General features: G+C 41.1%; 1 protein-coding gene across 2 annotated transcripts in view; it reads left to right on the forward strand.

Moving 5' to 3' along the window:
* Nucleotides 1–13745, forward strand: part of ATF7 (activating transcription factor 7) — a 112726-nt gene that overhangs the window by 76736 nt on the left and 22245 nt on the right. For both annotated transcript variants that reach the window (XM_083353674.1, XM_083353675.1), the window contains one exon: nt 11401–11497. In XM_083353674.1, the coding sequence (XP_083209800.1) occupies nt 11401–11497 (97 nt within the window). The remainder of the gene's footprint in view (nt 1–11400; nt 11498–13745) is intronic.

Here is a 13745-nt window from a genome sequence, read left to right on the forward strand (position 1 = left end):
AACATTTAGTTCCTATGATCTCACATAAGAAATATCTGCAATGAAACATTATAATATAGAATGCTGCTATTCAAAATTGCAGTCATAAGAATTTTCTTCCACTTTCTCCAGTTTTTATCAAATGACTGGCTTGTGGGCATACTCAATCTTATTGTGTTGTTATTACCGGTAGTTGGAAATCTCTACAGATTTTAATTCCTCAGCAGTTTGGGGGATCCCTCCATCTGATATCACCTTTGTATATATAGTTAGTATTTTAATTACATGCCTAAGTATCTGAAATAGAGGGAAAGTTTATGTCCTTTGCTAATACTAAAAGCTTGAAATAAAGTATTTTAACCATAATTTTTAGGTTTTATGTGATCCGTCTGTTTTATTTATATTGTGAATATATTGTCTGTTTTATTGTGAGCTGGCTAGGATTATTTGGTATAAGATAGACAGCCACATAAGTTTCCAAATAAACTCATTTAGAAGTGGCCAGTAAGTGGCCAGTCAAACAATTTGTGTCCTTAAATTTCAGGATCCTGCATGGAGAGATTACTACTTAGTCTGAAGTAAGATACCAACATTTTTTAGTGTAACTTCCCCCATCAAACTTGATTCTCCCTAAACATACTAGATTTCATGTTTCATAATTTGCTTGATTTGGAATGACAAACTTGATCTAACACATCTGAAGGGCTTTGGAGAAGAATACATGAATACAAGTCTTTCCAGTTAAGATATAATACTATTATAACACTAAATAATGGGATGAGAATAAAATTTGAAACAAATACAAACAGTAATTGAAAGGAATGTTATTCTGATCTATCTAAGATTTAGGCAACTGGGAAACACTTCTAAGAAGAAAATGCAAAAAAAATGGCAAGCGAAGTGTAATAAATGATATACAAAATGGTTTTGTTTTGGTTTTTGTTACAAATCCACCAGAATCTTTTTTCAGTCTCAGTATGGTTAGTGCCTGAGTAAATAACATTTATAAAGAGTCCAAGATAAATATTTGATTTTGGGGTAGGCCCCAGAGTTGCTATATGATTGTTTGATCTGTGAATCCTGAATGACTTCTTGTTTCAAACATTACATGTCATTATTTCATTTCACACCTAGACTGTAATTTGTATCATTGTTCCCATGTGTTGTGCAAACAAATCCATCATGTTTCATAGTTATAGTAAGCAGACTAGGTGATTGAATGTCATATTTATAGTAATTGCCTCCATGTGTCGGACACACATTGAACATACTTTATAGTTCTGATTAAATTCATACTTTAGTACGTATTTTTATCAGGTAAAGGTGGCAGGAGGTCAAAATGTGATAGTTATGTCTTTTGAATTTAATGGTGTAGGAGAGATAACAGATGTTAAAAAAGGAACTTGCTGTCTGTAGTGCCTCAGTTTCTCATCCATTAAGCAGGGATGAAGTTTTTTGGTGAATAAGATGAAAGAATGACTGTTAGTGAATCGAGTATAGGATGCTTGTGGGCCCAGAAGTGCTAGATGCTTATTCAGGCTGTTAGTCAACATGAATCATTTCCTCTGAGAAAGATGTTTGACTGGGACACACACTGCATCTTCACATTTCTTGAGACATTTGCATATTTAATAAAGAACTTTCTTATCCTGAAAATGCAGCTGCTTGTTCCTGTCTTTCGTGGGCCAGCAAGACAGCTTTGATTTTTGCAGTCAAGCACAGCCTGCCTTTTGAAGAGAGATGGGGTTCTGAAATAGGAATGATTACTGCTGACTGTAGTTGAGTCACTGAAATGTGTTTATGCTGGTATGTGGCAGCATGTCAACACAAGGAAAACTCTTAATTCACAATTTCCTCTACCCCTTAAGACCCACAGATTTTTTTTGATATGATGTTATTAGGTAGATAATAATGTCGAAAGGAAGGCTTCTGCAGATGTTTCTTAGAGAAATATGTCAAAAGAAGTGCAAGTCTCCAAGTTTTCTTTTATGTGTAATGCTTAGAAGCAAGCATATCTTGCCATTTCTCTACGTGCAAAGACTTCTAGAGAAAAAATGGATCTGTTCCATCTTTACCCATAAATTTTCTATAAGCGAAATGCAGAAATATTGAGGAAACATTCTTGGGACTTCAGAATAACAGCCTAAATTTCCTCAGGCTCACTGCTGTAGGCATAAAGGGATCTGGGCAACTTTGGGCCAGTCACTCTCTCAGCCCTAGGAAGAAATCATTTCCAAAAACCCTTGTGAAGAAGACTGAAGGGACTAGTCCAAACAGTTGAGTCAAAAATGACTCAGAGGCACAAACAAACAAAAATGACTTACATCAGGCCAGTGCTTTTTTTGTAAAAGAAAAAGGTGCCAGAACTCACACATGTCATACAACCCGCCTTGCCTACCCTACAAGGTTCCATCCCAAAAAAGGTGCCGGAACTCTGTTCTGAGCGTTCTATGAGAAAAAAAGCCCTGCATCAGGCGTATGTGAATTTGGGGTACCGTTGGTATGTGTTGGTTTTTTTTTCCAATTCATTATTACAATTGTTTTTAATTAAAACATTGTGTCTGTATGCTGATCATCTGGCAAATTCTTTCGAGTGTACAAGATCAAGTATAAAAGAAAGCAAAGACCAGATCCTGCATAAAAGGACTAAATTAATATCAACGTCAATTAAATGGAGAGAGAGAGGGAGAAATAGAGAGAGGAGAAAGAGGGAGGGAAATAGAGGGAGAGGGAGAAAGAGGGAGAAATAGAGAGAGGGAAAGAGAGAAAGGGAGAGAGGGGGGGGAGAGAGAAATTAAATTAGTAACGATTGTTAAGTGAATCTGGTTTCCCCACTAACTTTGCTTGTCAGAAGGTTACAAAAGGCGATCACATGACCCTGGAACAATGTGACCATCATAGATATGAATCGATTGCCAAGCATCCGAATGTAAATCACATGACCCTGGGGATGCTGCAACGGTCATAAGTCTGAAAAATGGTCATAAGTCACTTTTTTCAGTGCCGTCGTAACTTTGAACAGTCACTGAATTGTAAGTCGAGGACTACCTGTACTTTATCATTTTTTTCCTTTTTTTTTTTTGGTCAAGTTTTTGACACCTTGCTGGGCGACTGGTGGTACTCGGACATTGCCTTGTCCTAAAAGTGGTACAATGGGTGAAAAGGTTGAAAAGCCCTGGATTAAGGCATCGGGATAGAAATTGGGAGACTATGAGTTCTACTCTTGCCTTTGGCACAAAGCCAGCTGGGTGACCTTGAGCGTCTCTCTCTCTCTCTCTCTCTCTCTCTCTCTCTCTCTCTCTCTCTCTCTCTCTCTCTCTCTCTCTCTCTCTCTCTCTCTCTCTCTCTCTCTCTCATCTATCTATCTATGAGGGAATAGGGTAAAAGAAAAGCAATAGCAAAGAGACAGAGGGAAAAAAAGGAAGGAAGGAAGGAAATTGTGCATTTCCTTGCCAAATGTTTGACAGCACTATCTGGAAGCATTGAGCAAATTGAATGTTCTGAATTATAGGATAACACAGCATAGCTCTGTGTTGATAATAAATTCTAGTCCAGAAAAGAATATACATTATTGTAGGTATCATTGATTGATGATGGCCAAAGGAATACAGACAGTAAATTGAGAGCATTGAAATTGATCAAGTTCCTTTTAATAGGTGGTAAGAAAAAGAGATAAAAAAGTTATTAAAACGTAAAAGAAAAACTTGCCTGAATATTGATTCACAAATTTAGTTCATAGATGGAATCTATTACTGTAACTATATATGTGACATTCAGCTTTCCTGGGTTGAGAACATTTATGGTCCGTCTTTATGTATTTGATGTTTTTAGTCATAAGCTTCCCCATAACACATAAACAGTGTAAACCACATACTATTTAATTGACCCAAATATCTCATAAGGTTTTGCAGGTCAGAGACCATACGTTTACTATGCAACCATAAACAAACCAATCGTCTTAGCCTGAACCGTCTTAGCCTGAACCTTGACAGTACAGTATGGCCAATTCTGCCTTCTTTTTTCTTCTATGGCATAGATGGAGATGCCACTTAATATAGTAACGTTATAATAGTTTGAAAAGGAAGCATCTGTCAGGACCCACCTCAATCCACATCTTAGGAAATAAGAACTCTTGGATGCAAGTTTAGTCCAAAAGGAAAATGTTTACTAGGATGGAATCGATTGTGGCAATACAAGACGGAATCTTAACAAAGTTACATTTCAATCCTATATAAAGCATTCCCATTTCAGCCCCCTCCCCTCATCCATTTGGTCAGGCTCCCATCATTTACTTAGGTGTCAGGCCCTTCCGTGGGAAAGGGAAATCTCCTTGGTTTTATGGTTATTGCTTTCCTTTTCAGTTGTAAATGAAGATGCAATCCAGATCTGTCTGTCCCCCTCCCTCCCCCAGTTCAAATGTTCCCTGTTGTTTGAAGATCGCCTTAAGTAACCATCCTCTCCCCCCCCCCTCGGAGAGATGGCAGAATCCCCAGAATAAGCACATTGTTCTACCTATACAATTATGAAATGTGATATAAATGGATTCTGACAGCACCATTCTAGGAGAGAGGAGAGTAATGTTAACAAACATTAGTCTGAGAAGTACCGCTTTGCACATGCAGAAGCCTTATTCTAGCAAAAGATACTTCTCTGTATTTCAGTCTTTCTCATCTGGAGTATGTATATATATATATATATATATATATATATATATATATATATATATATATATATATATATATATATATATATGTTTTCGTAGATTCTCGCGGGTGTCTGTATGTGTAGATCTAGAGTCTCGGGTTTCTTCCCGCGTTCCTTTCATCTTCAGAAAGTTGTGGCGACGTTTCGACGAAATCCCATCCGTCATCATCAGGCCGGAGTGTTCCTCCTGCTGCTTCCAGGAGCAATGCGTGGTCTGGCTGTTCCTTTCCTTCCAACTGCCGGTGGGGCTGTGTTCTGACTGGGTGGAGGCGTGGCTGCTTTCTGATTGGGTGGGGGTGTCCTCCGATTGGGTGGAGGCGTGGTTGTCTTCTGATTGAGTGGAGGCGTGGCTGTCTTCTGATTGGGTGGATGCGTGGTTGTCTTCTGATTGGTTGGAGGCGTGGCTGTCTTCTGATTGGGTGGGGTGTGTTCTGAATGGGTGGGGTTTTTTGTTGTGTTGTAATATCCTGAGTGTTGTGATTTGGTGTCCTGAGGAGTGGGCTGTGTAGTGGCCTCCAGAGCTTTGGTTTGGCTCCGAGTTCGAGGACCTGCTATGTATCTCTGGTATGGGTCAGTCAGGTTCGTGTGTGCGTTCTTCTGCTTGGGTGATGGCACTTTTGCTTGACTTGTTCTGTCTTCTGTGTGGGGGAGTTTTTGTTCTGGGTGTGGATGAGTCTTGCTGGGGCTGGTGGCATTTGGGGTTGTTTGTTGGTTTTTTAAATCCTTGTTTGCTGAAATTCGTTTCTCTATCAATGCTGGTTTCCAAATGTCATGTAGGCGGGAGGTGTCGTCTCGCTTGTTCATACTGTCTGGGTGTTTTTCTATTTCAATGGCTTCTCTGATTATTCTGCTATTGAGATGTTCTATTTTGGCGATTGTTTTTGTACCTTCAAAATTGATGTTGTGTCCCGTAGTGTTTATGTGTTGTACTAGTGAAGATGTGTGATCTTTCTTCTGTACTGAGTTCTTATGTTCTTCTACACGTACCTCTATTCTTCTGTTAGTCTGTCCGATGTATGTTGCTGGACAGGAGGCGCATGGGATTTGGTATATGCCCTGGTTTTCCAGTTCTATTTTGTCTTTGGGATTTCTCAGGATGGTTGATATCTTTCTGTCAGTGTTAAATGCGGTTTTGATGTTATGTTTGCGTAGTACTTTACTGATTTTGTCGGTTGTTCCTTTTATGTAGGGCAAGATGGCTCGTCCGTTGTTCTGTTCTTCTTCTTGGATGTTTTTCTGTTGTTGCAGGGGACTCCGAAACAGAAAAACATCCAAGAAGAAGAACAGAACAACGGACGAGCCATCTTGCCCTACATAAAAGGAACAACCGACAAAATCAGTAAAGTACTACGCAAACATAACATCAAAACCGCATTTAACACTGACAGAAAGATATCAACCATCCTGAGAAATCCCAAAGACAAAATAGAACTGGAAAACCAGGGCATATACCAAATCCCATGCGCCTCCTGTCCAGCAACATACATCGGACAGACTAACAGAAGAATAGAGGTACGTGTAGAAGAACATAAGAACTCAGTACAGAAGAAAGATCACACATCTTCACTAGTACAACACATAAACACTACGGGACACAACATCAATTTTGAAGGTACAAAAACAATCGCCAAAATAGAACATCTCAATAGCAGAATAATCAGAGAAGCCATTGAAATAGAAAAACACCCAGACAGTATGAACAAGCGAGACGACACCTCCCGCCTACATGACATTTGGAAACCAGCATTGATAGAGAAACGAATTTCAGCAAACAAGGATTTAAAAAACCAACAAACAACCCCAAATGCCACCAGCCCCAGCAAGACTCATCCACACCCAGAACAAAAACTCCCCCACACAGAAGACAGAACAAGTCAAGCAAAAGTGCCATCACCCAAGCAGAAGAACGCACACACGAACCTGACTGACCCATACCAGAGATACATAGCAGGTCCTCGAACTCGGAGCCAAACCAAAGCTCTGGAGGCCACTACACAGCCCACTCCTCAGGACACCAAATCACAACACTCAGGATATTACAACACAACAAAAAACCCCACCCATTCAGAACACACCCCACCCAATCAGAAGACAGCCACGCCTCCAACCAATCAGAAGACAACCACGCATCCACCCAATCAGAAGACAGCCACGCCTCCACTCAATCAGAAGACAACCACGCCTCCACCCAATCGGAGGACACCCCCACCCAATCAGAAAGCAGCCACGCCTCCACCCAGTCAGAACACAGCCCCACCGGCAGTTGGAAGGAAAGGAACAGCCAGACCACGCATTGCTCCTGGAAGCAGCAGGAGGAACACTCCGGCCTGATGATGACGGATGGGATTTCGTCGAAACGTCGCCACAACTTTCTGAAGATGAAAGGAACGCGGGAAGAAACCCGAGACTCTAGATCTACATATATATATATATATATATATATATATATATATATATATATATATATATATATATATATATATATATATATATATATATATATATATATTCTGTCACTTGGAGCAGATTCACATCTGTGGTACACATATTGAAGGAATCCCTTTAACTTCATAAGAGAAGCTTGAGAAGTAAAAAAGCTTTGCCTATCCTATGATTTTCTCAAACTGAATACTTTATATGCGGATAGAAGCAGAGAGCACATGTTTAGGGCTATCAAGCCCAGTGCAAACTGTGCTTTTATGTTGCATGGAAGCGAAATGTTAGCCATTGCAGTTTTTTTAATAGTGTTGCAAAAATTTGGCAGAGATATTATTCGCTCAGTCCATGCCTGACAAAGCCTGTTCAAAGTTTGGAAGTGGCAAATTTGAGAGAGATTAAAAACACTGATTCTCTATTTCCAATTCCTATCCTTTTCATTTTATGTTCCATCACTTTGCCTTCTGTGTGCAGACAGATGATTTAGGACTGAAAAGTTACATTTTGCCTCCAGGTTTTGGCATTAATTAGAAAGCAGCTGAATCTCTTTCTGTTTGCCTGAAGCACATTGTAAAGCTACTAAAACCCTATTTAAAGCTTGTAAACTTCGGCGGTGAAGAACAGAGGTGTGTGTGTGTTTTCTTTTTGCAGTGCTGATATAAGGATGTGTGGCATGAATATAACAACAGATAGCTCTTTCCCAGGTAGCTAGTGCAAGGCAGGACCAGGGTCAGCTCCCAAGGCAAAATCCCAGTATTAATAAAAGAGCTTTACCAACCATATGATTTCAACTGTGCAATAAATAATGCAGCAATCATACTGCATATCTTACTCCAGTTAGCAAAATATTCATATGGGCAATTACATAGTATGGAGCCTTACATTTTTCTGCTGGGTGTTCCTCTGTTTCTGCTTGGAGCAGTGGTTTGATGGCTGAGTTGTGATGCCCATTCAGTTGTGAAGTACACAACTTACATTTATCCACCAATTTACCATCTCCTCTTCCTCTGCATTACCACTGCCCCTTTACGACTGTTTTGACATTCTTGATACACAAGACCAAAAAGCTGAATCTTCTCAGCCTGATAATACAAGGGGAGGAAATACCATTTCATGTTTTTAAACTCAATTCAAGGCATCGTAATGGCGGATTATTATTATTATTATTATTATTATTATTATTATTATTATTATTATTATTATTATTATTATTATTATTATTATTATGGTCAGGAAACTATTCTTGTTTCTAAACAAAGAATAATAAATAGTTTGTTTCTGTTCAAACATTACTTGGGTACCAGAATAACTTTAGATTGGGAAATAAATAATGAACAATTTATTGTAGCAATTTACAATAATGTACGAAGCCAGTAGACATTTTACTAAAGAAGGGAAGTTTGATAGAAAAAAATTAAGTTACAGAAATATTGGTAGAAAAGCATTAAATAGTACTTAGTTTGAAACAAATATTGGTCAGAAGAAGCAAACATGAGTGTAGAAGTATGTTTCTGCCCAATTTACTACATGGAAGTGAAAGTTGGATATGGCAGGTCAAAACATAAAGGGAAATTGAATAGGGTGGAAATGATTAAGTTTGCATGAGAAAACAGGAAGAGATAGGATAAAAATGAATGGGTGACAAATGTGGATTGAATATTGTACAAAGCTGAGTGACTAATATGAAAGAGGTCTGTTGATGTAGTTTATTTATTTATTTATTTATTAGATTTATATACCGCCCTTCTCCCGTAGGACTCAGAAAGAAGAAATAAGGTTGAACTTACACAAAATAAATATACAGAAGAGTGCATTGATAGACAGGGCTGATTTTCCAGGACCGCTTCCATCATAAGCTGCAGAATTCACACTGCAACTCTGGGAAGGCCACATCCCTCCTCTTGCTCCACTCTCCTGCCACCCCATACTGTTCCTCCCACACAGCCTCCAACTTCACCCAGGGAGCTGTGGGTGGCACAGTGGTTAAAAGGCACCGCTCAAGATCGACTCAGCCATCCTTCCAAGGTGGCAAAAGTGAGGACCCAGATTGTTGGGGGCAATAGGCTGACTCTGTAAACCGCTTAGAGAGGGCTGTAAAGCACTGAGAAGCGGTATATAAGTCTAAGTGCTATTGCTGTTGCCGTACACCGACAGCACTGTGCCTCACCATCTCGCTGCCTCCTCCCTGGCCAGGCCTGGCAAGCTCCCTTCCTCAGATGATGCTCTTGGCCCCCTGCACATCCCAGGGCTGCATCCTCGCAGAGCATCTGGATCCCAGGCCAACAGCAGGATGGGGAAGGGGACGGCAGGGGTATGTGAGAGAATACAAGGGATCCAAAAGGTCAGAGATGAGGGGTAGAGAGGTGTCAGGGGGAGTTCAAGAGCCCCTGCAGTCGAATTTTGATTATGTGACTGAGAGCAATGCAATGGCCATAACTGTGGGGACCAGTCACTATAACTTCAGTCAGTCACTGAATGAATGGTCATAAATCTGCTACCTATAATCTGCTTCTTTCTTGAAGTAAATAGGTATGGCTTCTCAGGTAGTGGTATCCACCTAGGGCAGGGGTGTCAAACTGCCGGCCCGCGGGCCGGATGCATCATCTGGAAACCGTGCCCACCCCATTGCCAACAATGGCAAAACTGTCCTGATACATTGTGCAATGTCACGTGACGTCGCGAGTTTGACATGTCTGACCTAGGTCAGGGGTAGGCAACCTTGGCTTCTTTATGACTCATGGACTTCAACTCCGAGAATTCCTGAGCCAGGATGGCTCAGCTTGGAAACCTCTCCCTTTCCCCTCAGCATGGCTGGCTCAGGAATTCTGGGAGTTGAAGTCCACGAGTCATAAAGGAGCCAAGGTTGCCTACCCCTGACCTAGGACATACATTCAGGATCTGGAGTAAAGCATAGATCCTGATTTTTAGCTCACAAGGGGAGAAACTGCTTTTAATACTTGCATAGCTGGTACTCTTTTACTTCGATTTGAGCATATGCATGGCTTTTCTTTTCTTTTTTAAAGCATTCCAGAAAAGAGCAGCAGCAGCAGCAGCAAACTAGTTCTGGAGCATTGTCCAAAAAAAAAAAAGGATATGGTTGCAGTCACACAGTCTCAGAAGCATTTTTTTTCCTTTTCAGAATCTCAGAATGGGAAGAAAATATAATAAATGGGACATTGGAATATAGTTTCAGTTCAGTGTGGGGTTGCTTAGAAGCCCTAGCACAGACATGTCAAACACAAGGCCCGGGGGCCAGATCTAGCCCGCGAAGTGGTTTCATGTGGCCCGCGAAGCCGTCCTGGAAACAGTGAGGGAATGGCCCCCACTGCCTTGGCCCTGGCCCAGAGACCCTCCTTCTGCCAGAGACCCCCAGATCTGTCCCACTCCTGCCCAGGCCCCCATAGGCACCCTTGATGCGAACGATGTAGAGCTGGCCATGCCCACCCAGTAGGCCACACCCACCCTGGCCATACCGACCCGGCCCCCTGAGGGCAATCGCAATGCTGATGCGACCCTCAATGAAATTGAGTTTGACACCCCTGCCCTAGCAGGACTATATGATACATCCTTAGCCTTGAGGTCTTGGCAGCAGAGAGTGTCCGTGTTTGCTACCAAGGTCCCAGAGACCAGCTATGCTTAATTCCTTCTTGTAATCATGCTGCAGGTTCAGCATAGCATATTCTGGCACACAAGATAGGCAGGCCATTATTCACTGGGAGCAGTGATTGAGTTGTTGCATTTCTCTGTGTTTGCATCCATTAGAATAAAGTTCTTGGGCCAGCTTAGTTCTGTCATGTTTCATAAACGGCAGGATCAAATCACCTTGTAGATGCCAGCTCTGTTTGGCACAACTCAAACCATTAGCTGATCCTTCCCACTCCTTCCATTGCCAGTAGTAAATAATTTCTCTCTCCATTAGTCAGTAACAAAACTGACACATTTTGCAGGGTACTGCAGAGAGAGCATTACACATTTCCTAGTTGAGTTGCAGTAACTATGAACTGTGGCCTTCCATCCCCTCCCCCTTTTTTAAAAAAATGTGATTATTAACTCCATTTCCTTCTTAGCGGAGAGTTCTGCATGTTACGGTTCCCCCCCCCTTCAATTTAGAGATATTGTGTTTGCGCAGCACTTCTCTCACAATCTGTCATGCTCTGTTTTGTTTAGCACACACTTTAGAGATTTTATTATAGCCTGTCTTAGAGCCTTTCTTTCCCAACTCAAATCCTGCTGCAGGATGTACGTTCTAGGATAAAAATGCATGTACTTGTCTCATTCCAGAGATTTACCAATGAAGACCACCTGGCCGTTCATAAACTCAAGCATGAGATGACATTGAAATTTGGTCCTTCCAGAACAGATTCAGTCATCATAGCAGGTATGTGCCACGTTCCAGATCAATTTAAAGGGAAACGTTTAGTGGAGCCCATTGTAAGATTGATAATACTGTAGGAGCTGAATGCACTTAGGTATTGCTTGTTCCACCTGTTTTGCAGACTTCAAGTAATCAAGGTAAAGAAAAAAGAAACGCTACTAAATAGATCTCTACCTTTTTATGTATTACAGAAGTGTCAGATGTTGTGCCTTAAAAGTGAAAGGTTTACAAATGGTTCTTTTAACACATCACGTGTAATTTCAGGATGACAAACAATAATTGACTGCCCAACTTCCTTTTCTACTCCCAGGTGTTGGTTTTCTTAAGTGTTAGGTGATCACTTAATTACATGTGAAACCTCACCTAGCACTTTGCGGGGAAGGCATTCGCAAAGCCCAGACTAATCTCTCTTAGATATGCACAGATTTGAGGAAAATATTCCTGGTAGCCTAGCAGCAGGCCATGTAACACAGACAAGAGCATTCTTTTTCTCTTCTACCAATTGTGTTTTGGATCTTTTAAGAACAAGACCGACAGGTTACAGATCTGGTAAGAAATTCTCTTGTTATAAAGTCTCAAATGGAGAAGAAAAATACTTCCAAGACATTTCTCTCCCATGTTGACTGGGAACATAGGGAGTTGCAGTCTCAACATACCTGAAGAGTGCTAGGTAGAGGAAAAGAATTTCAGTTAAACAGTTATTTCCTTTACACAGGCTGTCCTTGCATATTTTGGTTTCTTTATCTGCATCCCTTAGAACAGGGCTTTTCAACCTTTTCACCCATTGTACCACTTTTAGGATATGGCAACATCCGAGTACCACTAGTCGCTTAGCAAGGTGTCAAAAACTTGATGACCCCCCCCCCCAAAAAAAGGAAAAAAGTGATGAAGTACAGGTAGTCCTCGACTTACAACAGCCCTGACAGCCCCGAAGAAGTGCTGATCCTGGCTCTTCTACTGAGCCCCCACAGCCCTGCAGCTCCAGCCATCTCTTGTTCAGGCTTGTGCGGTGCTGCCACCGGTTCAGCTGATTCCCCTCTCCTGCTACCACTTTTCTAGGATGGTCGCGTACCACCTGCCAGGTACCAATGTACCACATGTGGTACCTGTACCACTGGTTGAAAAGCCCTGCCTTAGAAAGGGACAATTGCAATTTCTTCTGTTCCTGCAGCTTTGACAGGGAAAAGTGCTTTCATTCTTGCTTAAAATAGAAATATTGAAAATCATTCTAATTAGTTTGGGTCCATGAATATATTTGTAGCAAGTCAACACTAATAAGCCAATATTGTTTCCTTTGACAGGCAGATGTAAGATCTGAAGGAGAGGATTATTATTATTATTATTTTGCCATAATCTCCCTGATCCTTTTTTTATTTTACTTTACTATAATCATTTTGCAGCATTATGTAAGAAGACCTACAGGTAGTCCTCAACTTATAACCATAATTAGAACTTTCATCCCTAACAATGCAGTCATTAAGAGAATCATGCCCAGTTTTTACGGCCTTTTGCCATAGTCGTTAAGCAAATCACATGGTCATTAAGCAAACCCAGATTCCCCCATGAACTTTGCTTGTTGGAAACTTCCCGGAAAGATCGCAAATAACAATCATGTGATCCCAGGAGGCTGCAAATGTTATGAATACATGCCAAGTGCCAACATTTTGATCATGTGACCTAGGGAACATTGCCGCCATCATGAATGCAAGGACCAGTTGTAAGTCACTTTTTTCAGGGCCTTCATGACTTCATATGGTCATTAAATGAATGGTTGTAAGTTGAGGACTAACGGTACAGTTTTGTGGGGATTGCTAACCATACTTAGTATGATCAACTTTTTAGTAAATTATAACAACAATAATAGCAATAGCACTTAGACTTATATACCGCTTCATAGTGCTTTGCAGCCCTCTCTAAGCTGTTTACACAGTCAGCCTATTGCACACACCCCCAACAATCTGGATCCTCATTTTCCTGACCTCGGAGGGATGGAAAGGCTGAGTTCAACCTGGAGCCGGTGAGGATCGAACTGCCAAACTGCTGGCAGTCGGCAGTCAGCAGAAGTAGCCTGCAGTACTGCATTCAAACTACTGTGCCACCGCGGCATACAAACCATGCTTTGGGGGCTTATTTTTTCCCGACGTATGAAGGGATTGCTGGGCAAGAAGAGTGTCCCCTTGTGCCCAGTAAATACCTAATAGTCAATTTTAAAAGTCTATACATACGTAGCTCTTTAATGCTGATGTCTACC

The sequence above is a fragment of the Vipera ursinii genome, assembly GCF_947247035.1.
Source record: "Vipera ursinii genome assembly, chromosome: 2".
NCBI lineage: Eukaryota > Metazoa > Chordata > Lepidosauria > Squamata > Viperidae > Vipera > Vipera ursinii.